The sequence below is a fragment of the Oncorhynchus mykiss genome, chromosome 3, assembly GCF_057628025.1.
Source record: "Oncorhynchus mykiss isolate SJ-2025 chromosome 3, ASM5762802v1, whole genome shotgun sequence".
Taxonomy (NCBI): Eukaryota; Metazoa; Chordata; class Actinopteri; order Salmoniformes; family Salmonidae; genus Oncorhynchus; species Oncorhynchus mykiss.
Genome location: NC_143024.1, coordinates 79403495 through 79423183, shown reverse-complemented (window position 1 = coordinate 79423183; position 19689 = coordinate 79403495). Strand labels below are relative to the sequence as shown.

The 19689-nt window shown below is 41.9% G+C and overlaps 1 protein-coding gene across 6 annotated transcripts; it reads right to left on the bottom strand.

The window, feature by feature from the left end:
• Positions 1–1816: 1816 nt before the first annotated feature.
• LOC110504522 (gap junction alpha-8 protein-like) lies at positions 1817–5321 on the bottom strand. 6 transcript variants are annotated; one of them, XM_090230726.1, is made up of 3 exons: positions 3902–5321; positions 3740–3754; positions 1817–3700 (listed from the first exon to the last, which is right to left on the bottom strand). In XM_090230726.1, the coding sequence occupies exons 1-3, from the start codon at positions 5237–5239 to the stop codon at positions 3563–3565; spliced, it is 1491 nt and encodes a 496-aa protein (XP_090086852.1). In that variant the 5' UTR covers positions 5240–5321; the 3' UTR covers positions 1817–3562. The 6 variants fall into 6 exon arrangements, with proteins under 6 accessions (XP_090086852.1, XP_090086855.1, XP_090086853.1 ...); XM_090230729.1 differs by lacking the exon at positions 3740–3754 and having other exon boundaries at positions 1817–3709; positions 3902–4033; positions 4121–5321; XM_090230727.1 differs by lacking the exon at positions 3740–3754 and having other exon boundaries at positions 1817–3709; positions 3938–5321.
• Between the last annotated feature and the right edge of the window lie 14368 nt (positions 5322–19689).

Genomic DNA, 19689 nt, shown 5'->3' with positions numbered 1-19689 from the left:
CTGGATACTAATGTACTGTGGCAATAGGCTGCAAAGCATCAGATGTCAACATAGTGTGTGTGTGTGTGCGCGTGCGTGCGTGCGTGCGTGCGTGAAGTTTGTATAGATACGATGACACAATACTTCTTGACCACGTGTGACCTTTTATTGCCTTGGTTCACTTTCGAAAATATGATACTGCCACACAACTAGGAGCATAAGGACTACAAGTTAGTAAAAACACAACTAGGAGCATAAGGACTACAGGTTAGTAAAAACACAACTAGGAGCATAAGGACTACAAGTTAGTAAAAACACAACTAGGAGCATAAGGACTACAGGTTAGTAAAAACACAACTAGGAGCATAAGGACTACAAGTTAGTAAAAACACAACTAGGAGCATAAGGACTACAAGTTAGTAAAAACACAACTAGGAGCATAAGGACTACAAGTTAGTAAAAACACAACTAGGAGCATAAGGACTACAAGTTAGTAAAAACACAACTAGGAGCATAAGGACTACAAGTTAGTAAAAACACAACTAGGAGCATAAGGACTACAGGTTAGTAAAAACACAACTAGGAGCATAAGGACTACAGGTTAGTAAAAACACAACTAGGAGCATAAGGACTACAAGTTAGTAAAAACACAACTAGGAGCATAAGGACTACAGGTTAGTAAAAACACAACTAGGAGCATAAGGACTACAAGTTAGTAAAAACACAACTAGGAGCATAAGGACTACAGGTTAGTAAAAACACAACTAGGAGCATAAGGACTACAAGTTAGTAAAAACACTACTAGGAGCATAAGGACTACAAGTTAGTAAAAACACTACTAGGTGCATAAGGACTACAGGTTAGTAAAAACACAACTAGGAGCATAAGGACTACAGGTTAGTAAAAACACAACTAGGAGCATAAGGACTACAGGTTAGTAAAAACACAACTAGGAGCATAAGGACTACAAGTTAGTAAAAACACAACTAGGAGCATAAGGACTACAAGTTAGTAAAAACACAACTAGGAGCATAAGGACTACAAGTTAGTAAAAACACAACTAGGAGCATAAGGACTACAAGTTAGTAAAAACACAACTAGGAGCATAAGGACTACAAGTTAGTAAAAACACAACTAGGAGCATAAGGACTACAAGTTAGTAAAAACACAACTAGGAGCATAAGGACTACAAGTTAGTAAAAACACTACTAGGAGCATAAGGACTACAAGTTAGTAAAAAGGGTCATTTTCTTTCCAAAGATGAATCAAAAGTTTTTTAGAACAATAAAGCAAGGTTAACTGTTTTAAATCAAAACGAACCTGCACCAGCTTTGGAATATATATTACAGTGTTGAAACTATTCTGCAATTGTGAAATGCCTGTTGTCTCATTCACAAGGTTGTCACAGCTTGGACTTATGGGAGGCAAAGGAGTGTCTGGGGATCACAAAGGGGTCAAAGCTGCCTTTCTGTCAGAGTTTGTCTATAACCATTTGATCATACCCCCATAACCAACACAGGAAGTGTGTTACGTTTGCATGCATGTGTGTGTGTATGCATGTGTGCATGTGTGTGAGTGTGTGTCTCTGTGTGTGGCTTTTCTGCGCCATTTTAAAATCTGTGTCACTGTATAAACACACTGCTGCATAGAACAACCCCAATGCTATGTTTTAAGGCACAGCACTGACTGAGAAGCAAGTACACTTGTTTGCAGACATACTCTACACCCCCCCCCCCCCCCCGAATGAAGGGTGATGTTGCATACAGTACACAAAGGATTATTTGAATGCTAAAGAAAAATATCTCAAACATGACATTAAAAACATGACATTCACAGTTTTCCCAGAGTTATGTAAGCACTTTAACCTTTACAAAGACATTTGAGAATGTACATTACAGATAAAGCACTGGTAAATTATACACTAGAAAGCAACATAGCCAAGCAATTTAAATAAAGCAGAGAGCGCAAGAGAGAAAAATAGATAAATATTTGATTGTACTTTAAAGCATCCCTTTCATAGGGCATTGTTTTTGTTCGATTTTTTTAAGTACTTGTAAGATAAACTTCTGCTCTTGTACAACTTAATAATACTAAAAATAGAACATCTCTGGGACAGAGAGAAGACAGGTCAAAAGGTTCTGAAATGCTAGTCCTTGGTAATTCTGGAAATAATGCTCAGGTTTTGAAAGGCACTTCATTTTCCCTACTGAAACAGTGACTGTAGCAGAGTTATGGAAGTTTTTTCTAGTGTTTAAATAAATAACTGGTAGTTTATTGGATAAATGAACGATTGTCATCATAGTAATAATAATTTAGCTATAGATTATATCAGAATTTAAACTAAGTGTTCTCAACATAATGTTTGCTATTAGACATCAGATACAATTATACTTTATGTACAATAAGATTCTCCTTTTATATATATTTTTTAGAAAATGTTGTAAACATTGCCCTAACTACTTCATATTTCTACAGGGGAAAGGCCCAGCAAGGGCAAATAAAATCAAGTAAAACGATTTCCCCCACAACAATGTCAAGGATGCTTGTTTTCATATATGAGTGGTTTCTTTTATTGTCTGTGGCTCAACAATACTTTGTGCTGATCGTGCGTGATCTTTATCGCCCTGACGCCGGATTGTACAGCGCGAAAAGAGAGGATTTGGCCTGAGGTTGTTACTATGGTCCAGTCTGTGATCGGGCAAAACCAGCACTCCTCTCTTTTCACAGTGCCCACTTATTATACAGGCAACGAAAGATATAAGCAATCCAAAAGATCAGATGTAGAATCACATTGAAAAGAGACCATTAACATCTGGTCCTTTTTTGGTTTGTTTTTCTCTACTACTCTGCTTTTTGGCTGTACTACTCTGTATGTAGACATGAAAAGGACAGATATGCTCTTGTACTTCATTGCCAATCTGCCTTCAATTGAAAGAAGAGCAAATCGATGCGTAGTTGAGGTGATATGAGGCCTTGCACAGTTCTATATCCTCTAAGAAATGTGTGCAAAAATAACTATTTTCAATCCAAAAATGGACTATCAACTTGGTGTTAAAGAGTCATATGTTTTCTATACAACGGACTTGGATTGCAACAGCCCTTCCACCTGCAACATATTTGCAGCTACATATGAAAGTGATTGCCTGCCTACAGTAATTTTACTGCTTTGCAGACACACAATAATATATGATCAATCTCTTCCCTCTACCCATTCAACCCCCCAGAATATGTAAACATTAGTAATCTTTCATTGGTTATTGTTGAGTCTTTCAATAGAAAAAGGTCGACAGCATGGATTTTCATCAAGTAAAAAATATTTTCCCCTCTTTGCATGTTTGTCCTTTCTACATTTGGTTTCATCTAACATGCTTAATAAAATAAATATATCCCTCCTCTCTTAAAACACAACCTTTTAAAATATTCACTTATCTCACAAATAAGCACAGATCTTTTTGTTGCCTTATTGAGTGATGTTACCCACGTCCTAATGGTAATAAGTGTTTGTTGTCTTGAGCTAGATGTGTGTGTTCTCCTGTGTTCAATGTTTGTGTGCGTGTAAGTTTGTGTGTGTTCTCTCACAGGTTCATACGGTGAGATCGTCTGACCTGGCCCTGCTGCTGGCTTTGCTCAATCTGCTCAGTGGTCTTGTGTCCTCTATCGTATCCATCACCTCCATCCCCACCTTGGTTGAAGGTCCCTCGTCCCCGTCCACCACTTCCTCCTCCACCACCTCCCCCACCTTCTCAACAACTTCCTCCACTACATCCTCCTCCTCCTCACACTCCTCTGCCTCTTTCTTCCTTTCCACCCCCCCATCTACCACATCCTCTACCACTCCATCCACCACATCCTCCACCACCCCATCCACCACATCCTCTTCCGTCACTCCATCCACCACATCCTCCACCACCCCATCCACCACATCCTCCTCCACCACCTCCTCCTCTTCATCCTCCACCTCCTCCTCCTGCTGCTGCTGCTCCTCCTCCTCTTGGTGTAGTGGTAGTGTGTCCTCCCCTATCTCTGTGGTCTGGGCGTAGGAAGGCAAGGTCCCATCGTACACCTTTGAAATGTCCTCCATGTGCCCCAGTTCCTCCGCTTTCTCCTCCTTGCACTGAAAGGGCGGGGCCAGAGGGATTAGCCTCCCTGCCTCCATGCATGCCTCCGCCAGGGGATAGTGGTGGGTCTCCTCCTCCAGCAGCCTGTAGCCTTTTGCCCTCTGGAAGGAAGGCACGGCCAGGGGGGGCAGGCTCTTGAGGACCCCCCCTGGAGTGGGCAGGGAGCTCGGGCACTCACCCTGGGCTGGTCCCGGGGCTGGCTTGCAGAAGACAAAGCGTATCTTCTTCAGGCTCAGGTGACTAATCTCCACGAAGTTGAGGAAGAGGGAGACGCAGGCCACGGCCAGCATGAATATGATGAAGACAGTCTTCTCTGTGGGGCGCGACACGAAGCAGTCCACGGTGTTGGGGCAGGGCCAGCGGCTGCACTTGTACAGCGGCAGGATGCGGAAGCCGTACAGGAAGTACTGGCCCACCACGAAGCCCACCTCAAACAGTGTCTTGAAGATTATGTGGCAGATGTATGTCCTCAGCAGGGTGCCTTCCAGCCTGAACTTCTTGCTGCCCTTGGTGCTGGTCTCCTTGGTGGTGCGCACACTGCCCTGGTCGGGTGCTAGAGGCAGCCGCTCCTCACTCAGCGCCTGCTGGCGACTCAGCTCAACCTCCTCACGCTCTTTGCGTTTCTCCTCCATGTGGACGTGGTGCACGGCATGGCCTACGTACACCAGAGATGGCGTGGACACGAAGATGATCTGCAAAACCCACAGGCGAATGTGGGAGATGGGGAAGGCCTCGTCATAACACACATTCTCACAACCGGGCTGCTGCGTGTTACAGACGTAGTCCGACTGCTCGTCACCCCACACAAACTCTGCCGCCGTACCCAGGATGAGAATGCGGAAGATGAAGAGGACCGTGAGCCACACCCGGCCGATCACCGTTGAGTGCTCATTCACTTCCTCTAAAATATTACCCAGAAAGCTCCAGTCCCCCATGATAGGTCCGTAGCGCTGTAGATAATGAATGGATGGATGCAGGGGGACGGGGAGGGTGGAGGAAACAGAGAGTGAGAGAGAGAGAGAGAGAGAGAGAGAGAGACAGAGAGAGAGAGAGATGCAGGGGGACAGGGAAGGTGGAGGAAAGAGAGAGAGAGATGCAGGGAGGACAAGGAGTGTGGAGGAAACTGAGAAAGAGAGATGCATGGGGGGACATGGAGGGTGGAGGAAACAGAGAGAGATAAAGAGATAGAGAGTGTGAGAGAGAGAGAGAGAAAGAGAGACACGGAGAGAGAGAGAGACAGAGAGAGAGAGAGAGAGAGAGAGAGACAGAAAGACAGAGAGACAGAGAGAGAGAGACAGAGAGAGAGAGAGAGAAAGACAGAGAGACAGAGAGACAGAGAGAGACAGAGAGAGAGAGACAGAGAGAGAGAGAGAGAGAGAGAGAGAGACAGACAGAGAGAGAGAGACAGAGAGAGAGAGAGAGAGAGAGAGAGAGAGAGAGAGAGAGACAGAAAGACAGAGAGACAGAAAGACAGAGACAGAGAGACAGAGAGAGAGACAGAGAGAGAGGGAGAGAGAGAGAGAGAGAGAGAGAGAGAGAGACAGAGAAAAGTGTTAAAAACAGATGGGTGGAAAGATGCAAAACTTCCAAAAAGTCCTGCCCCTCACCACACAGTTATCATAATGTTTTAATTTCAGCTGAAAAGCTGTTGCATGTCTAAATCTAAATAATGCCAACAGAACAGCCAGCCATCATGGTAAAGTTAATTTACAGTCCATACACAAGGTCTGTACAGTACCCAAGGTACACAGCTTAAAAATGAACCCGCCTTTTAGAACTTTGTATTCTGCATGTTCCCCTTTATTATCCATAATAATCAAAAGCCATAGCACAACAGAAACACAAAGCAAAATGGTCTTGCTGTTGTCTCAATAAAGCACTTTTCCACTAGCCACCAAATGCTACCTAATCAACCATCCATGAAAACTAGCAACAACACACCCATAACCCAAATGTTGACATCTGTAAGGTAAGATGGTTAAACTTTATCAAATGGGCAACTTGCCACAGCTGCGGCTCCAGTGAACTTGTAGTGTCCTGTCCTGTTCTCTTGGTACCCGGGGAAAAGTGAACTTTATTCTGCCCTCTTTCCCACCTAAAGCCCTGTCCTTGTCGCTCCACTGAGCAGATGAGAATGAATCAGCTCTGATGGTTGGTTTTTAGTTTGCTGCAATATTGAAGCTTGGAGCCAGACAGCCTTTATTCACCGGGTGAGGCGTGGTGACGCAGGAGACAATAGGATCAACAGACCCAGAGAGGGGCTGTATGGGAGCCCGGCCTGAGGCTCCCAAAGTGACATGGACGCCGCAGAGCCAGGGCACAGGGTACAGGGCACATCGCCTCTGCACCCTGCCTCACTGCAGCCCTCCACACAGAGAGAGAGAGTTAGAGAGAGAGACAAAACAGCCACAGCAGCTGACCTACCACTGGCCACTGTCCCACTATCAACCTGCAGAGACAGAGTCAAGCTTTAACTCTGTGAGAAGTGCAGGGAGGGGGCAGAATGTCCTCATGGACCTACACTTGGTTTTTGGTTGATGTCTTTTCATCAATGGTCATATGGTTGTATTTTACAGCTGAGTGGGGATGTATTGTCATTGTTGCACTGTTCATCGCGTAACCTGAGTGGTAACCTAGTGTTATAGTCTAGTGTGGAGCAAAAGTATTTTCTCTAGGCATACTTTTGGCAAATAACTTAAATTAGGACCATTCATATTCTTATACAATTGACAGTATATTATATGTGGCATGCATGGGATTGACTTTGGAATAGTAAACTTAATCTCTTCAGAAAAATCTAGTTAATAATGAATTTAGTGGTCATTAAAAAAGTGTATTTACAGGTATGCTCACATGCTTTAGAAGGACCCAAGTCAGGAAGCAGAGTGACAACACAGTGTGACATCGTAGTAGACAGGAAGGCTATAGATGGTAAGTACGAAAACAATACTGTAATGAGGATTCCCAGTTTTCGTCTACATTACTTTGGTACATGTGTGACTGTTTATGAGCTGAATAAGAATCATGTCATGTGTATGTTCTACACATACCATAGCTCTAGTCAGTGTCATAGGTTGCAATTATCTGTCTGGAACGTGAAGAATTTCAACTATTGAGTGAAAGGGTGTGTAGACAGGACTCATCTTTCCAGGAATAGGTGACACAAATGTCAACCCTTTATGTCTTGGTTTTATCTTTCGATCTACAGTTTAACTTGTCTTGCAGATGATGTAATGTCTACAACATCATGACATCATATGCTATATTTTTATTTATGTATGAGTGCTGTAACATATTTGCAACCGATTTGTCAAATTAAATGACATTCTTTCATGGAATGCTTTTAAGGTCAAAACATAAAAAGGATATGCATTCTCCACAACATTCTCTTACAGTGTATTTATCTCAACCCAGTACCTGGCACAGGAAGATAAATACAATTACAATACAACACATAAACAATTGCCTTCAGCTTCAAACAGTCTATCTCAAACACCACCCACTCATTCATTACAAAGCAACTTTTCTCCCACTCTGCGTGTTTCTGTGACTCTGTTGTTGACATGATTCAGGAGCTCAGCTATAGAGCAGGTGACAAGAGCAGTAAGAGAGGCCAGAGCGTCATCATTCTGAAGGTGATACAGCCTGTCTCAATGGAATGTTTATCACCTGTCACACACACGCAGGCACAAACACACACACACACATACATACAGACACACACACACATGCACACACACACACACACACACACACACACACACACACACACACACACACACACACACACACACACACACACACACACACACACACACACACACATACAAACAGGCACAAACACACACACACACACATGCACACACACACACACAAACAGACACACACACATACAAACACACACACACACATACAAACAGACACACACACACACACATGCACACACACACACAAACACACAAACAGACACACACACATACAAAACATGCACACACACAGACACACACCGCTAATAGAAAGATATATTAATGACTTGTCAGTGGCTAATAGAGAGATATATTAATGAATTGTCAGTGGCTAATATGGAGATATATTAGTGACTAGTCTGTGGCTAATTTAATGATATATTAATGACTTGTCAGTGGCTAATAGAGAGATATATTATTGACTTGTCAGTGGCTAATAGAGAGATATATTAGTGACTTGTCAGTGGCTAATAGGGAGATATATTAGTGACTTGTCAGTGGCTAATAGAGAGACATATTAGTGACTAGTCAGTGGCTAATAGAGAGATATATTAGTGACTAGTCTGTGGCTATTTTAATTATATATTAGTGACTTGTCAGTGGCTAATAGAGAGACATATTAGTGACTTGTCAGTGGCTAATAGAAATATATATTAGTGACTTGTCAGTGGCTAATAGAGAGATATATTAGTGACTTGTCAGTGGCTAATAGAGAGATATATTAGTGACTTGTCAGTGGCTAATAGAGAGATATATTAGTGACTTGTCAGTGGCTAATAGAGAGATATATTAGTGACTTGTCAGTGGCTAATAGAGAGATATATTAGTGACTAGTCTGTGGCTAATTTAATGATATATTAATGACTTGTCAGTGGCTAATAGAGAGATATATTAGTGACTAGTCTGTGGCTATTTTAATTTTATATTATTGACTTGTCAGTGGCTAATAGAGAGATATATTAGTGACTTGTCAGTGGCTAATAGAGAGATATATTAGTGACTTGTCAGTGGCTAATAGAAAGATATATTAGTGACTTGTCAGTGGCTAATAGAGAGATATATTAATGACTTGTCAGTGGCTAATAGAGAGATATATAAGTGACTTGTCAGTGGCTAATAGAGAGATATATTAGTGACTTGTCAGTGGCTAATAGAGAGATATATTAGTGACTTGTCAGTGGCTAATAGAGAGATATATTAGTGACTTGTCAGTGGCTAATAGAGAGATATATTAATGACTTGTCAGTGGCTAATAGAGAGATATATTAGTGACTAGTCTGTGGCTATTTTAATTTTATATTATTGACTTGTCAGTGGCTAATAGAGAGATATATTAGTGACTTGTCAGTGGCTAATAGAGAGATATATTAGTGACTTGTCAGTGGCTAATAGAAAGATATATTAGTGACTTGTCAGTGGCTAATAGAGAGATATATTAATGACTTGTCAGTGGCTAATAGAGAGATATATAAGTGACTTGTCAGTGGCTAATAGAGAGATATATTAGTGACTTGTCAGTGGCTAATAGAGAGATATATTAGTGACTTGTCAGTGGCTAATAGAGAGATATATTAGTGACTTGTCAGTGGCTAATAGAGAGATATATTAGTGACTTGTCAGTGGCTAATAGAGAGATATATTAGTGTTATAAACATGAGTATTTCAGTGGAGTCACTTTTTATGATCACAAATATGTGACTGCATATTTTAATTTTGAACTTAGATCAATTCTACACTTAGACCGTGAGTGTCCTCCAACTTGGAAACCACAATCCTACTTCTCACAGCGCAAAGACTTGAGACAGCAGATACAGTACATACAAACCACACTCAGAAGTGGGAGAGGTTTATTTGAATAAAATAAGTGTTTGTCTGTTATCTAAACTGTTGAAATATTGTGATCCAGAGGGAGCCGTTGATGCATCGATTCAAAGGAAGGGAAAAGTGGTTATGTCGCAGTCAATGGCCAATGTTTCATGCAACCTAGACAGAACATTTATTTAAATTTATTAAATGTATTTCCTCTGCACAATCTCATTCTCATGACCCAGAGTCGCTCCATGTAGTCAACAAGAGAGTTACTGTATATTACTGTACATTTAGGGTAAAGTTTTTCCATTGTAGTTTAACCCCATACAATATTACAAGCTAAACAAAGATTTTCCTGCAACCACACACTTGTAAGGAAAGATAGAATTGACAAATTTGAGGAATAATTAGATAACAACAATACTTTATTGGGCCTTAAACGGATTGTCTTACTCAGTACCGTTAAAGCCCTAGTAAATAGTGGAGACAAGCCACAACACCTTTCTACACCACTACATCTCCTGTCTCATTTTACTAAGCCCTCCACTGGGATTTCCTCCAACCAGTAAATTATTATGCCCTGTGTGACATCATTGGTTTGTGGACTGGACCCCACAACCTGGGTCTTCTGTCTCTGGGGTGTCAATGAGTTAGGTATTTGGTCTCAAAGTCTGTATAGCAAGAGCAAACTGCCTGGAACAGCAGTACAGCAGTAACCAGAATGGTTTTGACCCAAGAATAATGGCTATATCCGGACAAAACCAAGACAAACAATGAATCCTGGTCTTCCTTTATCACATAGTGTTATTACTTATCAAATTATTACATCCACTTGGTACTGGTCCTCCCTGTATATAGTCATGTTATTGTTATTCGTTGTTCACTGTGTATTAATTCCTTGTGTCACTATTTAAAAAAATGTTTCTTTAACTCTGTATTGTTGGAAAAGGACTCGTAGGTAAGCTTTTCACTGTTAGTCGACACTTGTTGTTTACGAAGCATGTGACAAATAATAGTTGATTTGATTTGATTCTTTGTCTATGTTACTGATGAGACTTCCAGAACATCAGGTGTCAAGTTAGTGGATATTTTAGGAAATAGTTTTCTGTGCTTCCAGAATTAGGAGGCTAGTCGTGAAGTGCCTGCCACTCATCCTCAGATGGGAATATCATTGATGCACATTTCCTCTCCACCAACCCCAGGAGAACAACACCCTAAAGGAGATCACTGCAGACCAGCAACCCCAGGAGAACAACCCACTAAAGGAGATAACTGCAAACCAGCAACCCCAGGAGAACAACCCACTAAAGGAGATCACTGCAGACCACCAACCCCAGGAGAACAACACACTAAAGGAGATCACTGCAGACAAGCAACCCCAGGAGAACAACACCCTAAATGAGATCAATGCAGAATACACAGGTGTGGTGGAGACCAGGGAGAGTGACCAGAGCAGATGGGCCCATGGTGAGGAAGGGAGTCATGCTGTATACTCAGAGGGCAGGGTAGCTGGGGGACTGGGGGACTCCCTTTAAAGTGCTGTGTGTTGGTATGGTGGTCGCTGGCATTCTGAGCCCGTGAATGGCGCTCGGATTTCACACAAAGACATGATATCGTGATGGAGGGCACAAACTCTATTGAGCATGTGCGGTGAGGCGTGAGGCAAGATTAGATCCCTGCGGCAGGGCACTAAACGGCCGCTAATCAGAATGCTAACACGCTAACAAACCTATTGTACGGCGATCTGCCAATGCACCACGCACTTCCTGCTTCCAGGTTAGCCTGTTCCAAAAGAGGGAAGGAGAGAGACAGAGAGAGAGAGAGAGAGAGAGAGAGAGTAAATACAGTACAGATAGTAAATAGAGTAAATTCAGTGAGTATGGTAAACATAGCAAATACAGTGAGTATGGTAAATAGCAGAGTAAATACAGTAAGGAGAGTAAACACAACATAAGGGTTCATGTCATTTGTCATTTAACGGTTTTCATTATGTTATGATGACCTTATGTATGATGGCCAAACAATGCCCCCTCCCCTTTTACACACATACCTGTGCACACAAACACATACACACCCCACCCTGACCAGAAAACGACCTCTCGGGTTTCTATGGTTACTACATTATCTTCCATCATTAGTCATTGACCTTGCTGACAGTTGTGAACTCTGCAGCAATACCATTAAGTAAACTATCTCTCTCAATGACTCCACATACATTTACCCAAAGTTAAGAATCTTAAACAACCAGTTCTATGTATTGAGAACTTATAAGACCAATGAGTTAAATCAAATGCATGTCATATTAATGATGTGCTTACAGCTGCAGCCCATAAGACTGACTGAAGATTTCCTTTATTCTCAATGCGATTTACAAACACCGGATTTTAGCCTGACCACTGCTGTAAGTAATACAGTTAATTTACTCAGTTTGTTAGAAATGAAAGATTATATTGGGTTTGCCTTGAGGATGGCATAAATGGGCAGAACATATCCCAGTAGTCACAACAGTCCTGAATATCCCAAGAGAGATTCATCTCCCTTGAATAACGAACCCATGGCTAAGTCTCAGCCTGTCTACTCCTCCTCCTCCTCGCCACATGAGGCAAAAGGAAGGAATGAAACAAGTCTCATAGAACAGATACAGGATGAGTGTCATGAGAGGGGGATGAAAAAGGAGAGCAAAGAAAGAGAGTGATAGAGATGAGTATAAAAAGAAGACTGAAAGCCCTGGGCTTGATCCTGTGAGCTTGTTGTTGTCCTAAGATAGCCTACTCACACACTTGAATACTTGATTAGGATCCTTATGGAACATTGTGCATGTAACAACCTACACTTTTCATACAGTACATGTCAGGTGAGGTATCAGTTCTTTATAAGAGGTCTACACAAAGCATCCTCTTTTCCATACAGACAAATGTGGAATTTCTACATCTGAACACACACACACCACATGATCATACATAACTGTGTGGTTAGCACATGCAAGTCTCATCTGTAAGAAACATTAATGGGTTGAAAATCCCAAATTGTTTGCATAGTCAACTTACACACAGCTCTGACACACACACACTTATTCCACCAGACATGCCACCAGGGGTCTTTTCATAGTCCCCAAATCCAGAACAAATTCAAGAAAACGTACAGTATTATATAGAGCCCTTATTGCATGGAACCATCTCATATTGCTCAAATAAACAGCAAACCTGGTTTCAAAAAACAGATAAAGCAACACCTCTCCCCTCACAACGCCTCTCCCCTATTTGACCTAGATAGTTTGTGTGTATGCATTTATATGTAGGCTACGTGTGCCTTTTAAAAATGAATGTCGTTCTGTCCTTGAGCTGTTCTTGTCTACTGATGTTCTGTATTGTGTCATTCTGTATTACGTTTCATGTTTTGTGTGGACCCCAGGTTAGAGTAGCTGCTGCTTTTGCAACAGCTAATGGAGATCCAAATAAAATACTAAATACCAAATACCTGTACATGGAGGTTATTGACAGAGATAGTTAAGGCATCCGCATACATACAGTGCATTCGGAAAGTATTCAGGCCCCTTGACTTTTTCCACATTTTGTTACGTTACAGATTTATTATAAAATTGATTTAAAAAATATATGTCTTATCGATCTACACACATACCCCATAACGACAAAGCAAAAACAGGTTTTTAGAAATGTTGGCAAATGTATTAAAAATGAAATATCAAATTTACATAAGTATTCAGAACCTTTATCAGTACTTTGTTGAATCACCATTGGAAACGATTACGTCTTCTTGGGTTATGAAGCAGTGGTGTAAAATACTTAAGTAAAAATACTTTAAAACACTACTTAAGTATTTTGGGGGGTATCTGTACTTTATTTGACTATTTATGTTTTTGGCAAATTTTACTTTTACTTCACTACATTCCGAAAGAAAATAAGGGCGGCTCTGGCGCCTCTGGACTGACGGGCGGCTCTGGCGCCTCTGGACTGACGGGCGGCTCTGGCAGCTCCGGACTGACGGGAGGCTCTGGCAGCTCCGGACTGACGGGCGGCTCTGGCATCTCTGGACTGACGGGCGGCTCTGGCAGATCCGGACAGACGGGCGGCTCTGGCAGCTCCGGACAGACGGGCGGCTCTGGCAGCTCCGGACAGGAGGGCGGCTCTGGCAGCTCCGGACAGGAGGGCGGCTCTTGCAGCTCCGGACAGGAGGGCGGCTCTGGCAGCTCCGGACAGGAGGGCGGCTCTGGCAGCTCTGGAAAGGAGGGCGGTTCTGGCAGCTACGGACGGCTGGGAGACTTGGTTCTGGGAGCAGGCACAGGACTCACCAGGCTGGGGAGACATACAGGTGATCTCTTCAGGTGACCTCTTCCTTGGCCGAGGCACCGGATACACAGGGCCGTGGAGGCGCACTGGCGTTCTCGACCGCATAGCTGCCCACCCCCGTTCTGGCTGGATGCCAGCTTCCACACGGCAAATGCGGGACGCTGGCACCGAGCACACCAGCCTGTGAATACACGGCCGAGACACAGTGCGCATCACACCATAGCACGGGGCCCGACCTGTCACCTGCTCGCCCCAGTAAGCACGGGGAGTGGGCTCAGGTCTCCAACCTGACTGTGCCCTCCCAAAAAGTTTTTGGGGGCTGCCTCTCGGGCTTCAGTGACCGGGTCTTGTCCTCTACCATTCTCTCCTCCCCGGTCCAACTCCTCCTGCAGGTTGGCACACGCTGGCTTGGTATTCTTGTGGTGGGTAATTCTGTCACGGCCGTTGGTGAAAGAAGGTGAGGACCAAAGCGCTGCGTGGTACATGTTCGTCATGTTTATTCGAAACTGAACACTAAAATGCAAAACAACAAAGAGACAACCGAAACAGCTCCGAAAGAAATTAACTACCCACACCACACAGGTGGGAAAAGGCTACCTAAGTATGGTTCTCAATCAGAGACAACGATAGACAGCTGTCTCTGATTGAGAACCACACCCGGCCAAACAACACAGAAATCCCAAACATAGAAAATTAACATAGAATGCCCACCCTAGTCACACCCTGGCCTAACCAAAATAGAGAATAAAAAGCCTCTCTATGGCCAGGGCGTGACATTTATGAAGGATGGGTACCAGTCTCTCTGGAGCTGTGGGATCCTGGGGCTCAGGGGTGGTCTGCCGGGCATTGGGATTACAACCCAACCCGGGATGAGGAGGGGTTTTAGCAGGTGGAATAGTGGGGACCAATTGGAGGTTAACTTAGTGGCAATGCAATATCATGGTACAGCTATATAGACACTCAATCATCATGTTACTTTTTAATGGTACGTTTACAAACATATATTTTGATAAATAGAATTGGAATTGTGTCTCATTATGTTAAGTGGTGAAATAAGTATAGCCAGTTATAATTGTAAAGGCTTAGCAGATAATACGAAAAGACGATCAGTATTTACCTGGCTAAAAGAGAAGGAATATAATATCTATTGTTTACAGGAAACTCATTCAACAATTTTAGATGATGTTTTGTGGGAAAAGGACTGGGAGGACAAAATATATTTCTCCCATAGGCAAAGAAATTCAAAAGGGGTGATGATATTAATTAACAGTAATTTTGATCCAAATGTGCAAATTGTCCAAACAGATCATCAAGGTAGATGGACTATTTTAAATATGTTATTGGACAATAAACAGATATGGCTTATTAACCTATACCGTCCAAATAATGATGATCCAAGCTTCTTTGAAAATATATATAAGAATTTATCAACTCCACAAGCAACACTAGACTCTATTATTATGTTTAGGGATTTGAATACGGTTTTAAATATCTCTATGGACAGGAAAGGAAATCGCACTACAAACAATCACCCTCAGGCACTTAAGGACATAATGAATGTCATGGATATTCTGGAATTAGTGGATATATGGAGGCTTAAATACCCTGACCTAGTGAGACGTTATAAAATGCCAAGAGGAGTAAAACAAGGTTGTCCACTAACGACATATCTATTTATTATTGCCATCAAAATGTTAGCTGTTAAAATTAGATCCAACAATAATGCTAAGGGATTAGAAATCTGTGGCTTAAAAACAAAGGTGTCATTGTACGCTGATGATTCATGTTTTCTTTTAAAACCATAATTAGACTCCCTCCACAGCCTCATAGAGGATCTAGAAACTTTTGCTAACCTCTCTGGATTAAAACCAAATTATGATAAGTGTACTATATTACATATTGGATCACAAAAAAATGCTACTTTTGTATTACCTTGAAGTTTACCAATAAAATGGTCTGACGGGGATGTAGACATACTCGGTATACAAATCCCAAAATAAAGAAATCTCACTCCAATACATTTTTATAGAAAGTTAGCAAAAATAGATAAGATCTTGCTAGCATGGAAAGGAAAATATCTGTCTATTTGTGGAAAAATCACCCTGATTAACTCTTTAGTCATATCACAGTTCACCTATTTGTTTATGGATTTGCCTACACCAAGGGACCAGCTTTTTAAATGATATGAACAAAAACGATTACATTTTACTTGGAATGGCAAGCCAGAGAAAATTTAAAGGGCCTATTTATATAACGAATATGAATTCGGGGGCAGACGTTATTAAATATTAAAGCATTAGACCTCTCACTAAAGGCATAGAATGTGTCTGTAAAATGTGTATAATATGTATAAACAGAAGGTAGAAGCCTAAATGTTATTGTTTATTAATTTACTCTATTGGGGGAGGGGTGGTAGGGTTTGCAGAGAATAATAAAGGTATATTCAAAAAAAGAAGTGTGTACAGTCGTAGCAAAACGTTTTGAGAATGCACAAATATACATTTTCACAAAGTCTGCTGACTCAGTTTGTATGATGGCAATTTGCATATAATCCAGAATGTTAAGAAGAGTGATCAGATGAATTGCAATTAATTGCAAAGTCCCTCTTTACAATGCAAATGAACTGAATCCCCCCCAAAAAAACATTTCCACTGCATTTCAGCCCTGCCACAAAGGGACCAGCTAACTTTATGTCAGTGATTCTCTCGTTAGCATAGGTGTGAGTGTTGACGAGGACAAGGCTGGAGATCACTCTGTCATGCTGATCGAGTTCGAATAACAGACTGGAAGCTTCAAAAGGAGGGTGGTGCTTGGAATCACTGTTCATCCTCTGTCAATCATGGTTAGCTGCAAGGAAACACGTGCCATCATCATTGCTTTGCACAAAAAGGGCTTCACAGGCAAGGATATTGCTGCCGGTAAAAGATTGCACTTTATCGGATCATCAAGAACTTCAAGGAGAGCGGTTCAATTGTTGTGAAGAAGGAGTGCAAGTCACAAAGAAAACAGGAGCTGCTTCCACTATTCCAGCACCATTTCAAATTCAGAATTTTAACATCATCAAATCACCTATGCTTAGTCTAAATCAGTACCAACTAAAAGATACCAAAAACTATTCAGTCCAATCAACATAAGCTAAAAATTATGATTTCTGTTTGTGCATGTGTGTGTGCATGTGTGCACGTTCGTGCAAGTAGAAAAAACATGTTGACCCTACTTGTAGAGAAATGCCAAATCCATCATCCTCCTTCCTGTTGACGAAACGTTCTAACACTTTTCTTTTTGTTGTCCTAGGCTACCTGGCAAAAATTATTGTTCGCTAGCCGAACTTGCTTTCATGGGCAACGTTAGCTAGTTAACATCGGCCTTCTACATCTAGCTACATATTGAACTTCCATCCTTTCAGGCCAGGGGCACAATGTGTGAATTAATGGTTGGATCAGAATCGCTGTTATAATCATTGGCCAGTTCAGAGAATTAAGTAAAACCACAAGTCCAAATCCCTATCTCCATCCATGGCTAATTTAGGAAAGGGACAATTTTAGCTAGCTAGCTAGCCGCTGGAGGACAACAACACAACGAGATGCAGCAATTCAACTTGTTTCTGTCAATGACAGTATGCTCTCGGTGCGATTTGATAGCAGTGACGCTAAATTCAAACTTGCTTCCCTTGACACTTTTTAACATTTTTGCTCCAGGACCATTCACAGTTGAGTTCACTCAGTTTAGCTCAGTGCTGATTTGCTATTATATATATTTTTTTAAATAAGGGATGCCAAATGCTCGCTGGCTTCCCTTGACTTCAATGCTATGGGCAGTCTTTGCTAGGTAAAGCCCCACCTTATCTTAGCTCACTGGTCACCATAGGAGAACCCACCCAAAGAACGCGCTCTAGCATGTATATTTCACTGGTCACCCCCAAAGCCAATTCCTCCTTCGGCCACCTTTCCTTCCAGTTCTCTGCTGCCAATTTTTTTTTTTGTTTTTTTTTGTTTTCGCCTTTATTTAACCAGGTAGGCTAGTTGAGAACAAGTTCTCATTTACAACTGCGACCTGGCCAAGATAAAGCATAGCAGTGTGAACAGACAACAACACAGAGTTACACATGGAGTAAACAATAAACAAGTCAATAACTCAGTAGAAAGAAAACAAGAGTCTATATACATTGTGTGCAAAATGCATGAGGAGGTAGGCGAATAATTACAATTTTGCAGATTAACACTGGAGATCAGATGGTCATGTGCAGGTAGAGATACTGGTGTGCAAAAGAGCAGAAAAGTAAATAAATATAAACAGTATGGGGATGAGGTAGGTAAATTGGGTGGGCTATTTACAGATGGACTATGTACAGCTGCAGCGATCGGTTAGCTGCTCAGATAGCAGATGTTTGAAGTTGGTGAGGGAAATATAAGTCTCCAACTTCAGCGATTTTTGCAATTCGTTCCAGTCACAGGCAGCAGAGAACTGGAAGGAAAGGCGGCCAAATGAGGTGTTGGCTTTAGGGATGATCAGTGAGATACACCTGCTGAAGCGCGTGCTACGGGTGGGTGTTGCCATCGTGACCAGTGAACTGAGATAAGGCAGAGCTTTACCTAGCATGGACTTGTAGATGACCTGGAGCCAGTGGGTCTGCCGACGAATATGTAGCGAGGGCCAGCCGACTAGAGCATACAGGTCGCAGTGGTGGGTGGTATAAGGTGCTTTAGTAACAAAACGGATTCCAATGACTGGAATGAACTGCAAAAATCACTAAAGCTGGAGACTCATATTTCCCTCACTAGCTTTAATCACCAGCTGTCAGAGCAGCTCACAGATCACTGCATCTGTACATAGCCCATCTGTAAATAGCCCATCCAACTACCTCATCCCCATACTGTTATTTATTCGATTTATTTTGCTCCTTTGCAACCCAGTATCTCTACTTGCACACTCATCTTCTGCACGTCTATCACTCCAGTGTTTAATTGCTATATTGTAATTATTTCGCCACTGTGGCCTATTTATTGCCTTACCTCCCTTATCCTACCTCATTTGCACACACTGTATATAGACTTTTTATATTGTATTATTGACTGTATGTTTGTATATTCCATGTGTAACTCTGTGTTTGTCACGTTTTGACCTTAGTTCCTTTGTTTTGTCTTTTGTTTTAGTATGGTCAGGGTGTGAGTTGGGTGGGTTGTCTATGTTAGTTTTTCTATGATTTTCTATTTCTGTGTTTGGCCTGGTATGGTTCTCAATTAGAGGCAGCTGTCAATCGTTGTCCCTGATTGAGAACCATATTTAGGTAGCCTGTTTTCGATTGTGTTTTGGGAGTGGTTATTTTCAGTCTTTGTGTGTCTGCACCAGACAGAACTGTTTCGTTTTTTTCTTTACTGTTTGTTATTCAGTTTTTTCATTAAATAAGATGAACACTTACCACGCTGCGCTTTGGTCCTCACCTTCTTTGTAAGTGTTTGTTTGTGTTGCACTGATTTGCTTTATCTTGGCCAGGTCGCAGTTGTAAATGAGAACTTGTTCTCAACTAGCTTACCTGGTTAAATAAAGGTGAAATTAAAATGTAAAAAAATACAGTAGTTTTGGCAATGAGGTGACAGGGGTAGGATGTATCTGTCAGTATGTCTGTTTCAGCCTGTCTCAGTGTGTCTGTGTCAAAACAATGTGATACTCTTTTGGATCAGACAGTATCAGATAGACGGCCTACACGTACAAAGACAGAGGGGCGCTGTT

Bases quoted from the DNA above. Each gene is read 5' to 3' on its own strand.
- LOC110504522 (XM_036975008.2), bottom strand. From the start codon at position 5,239: ATGCATCTCTCTTTCTCAGTTTCCTCCACACTCCTTGTCCTCCCTGCA.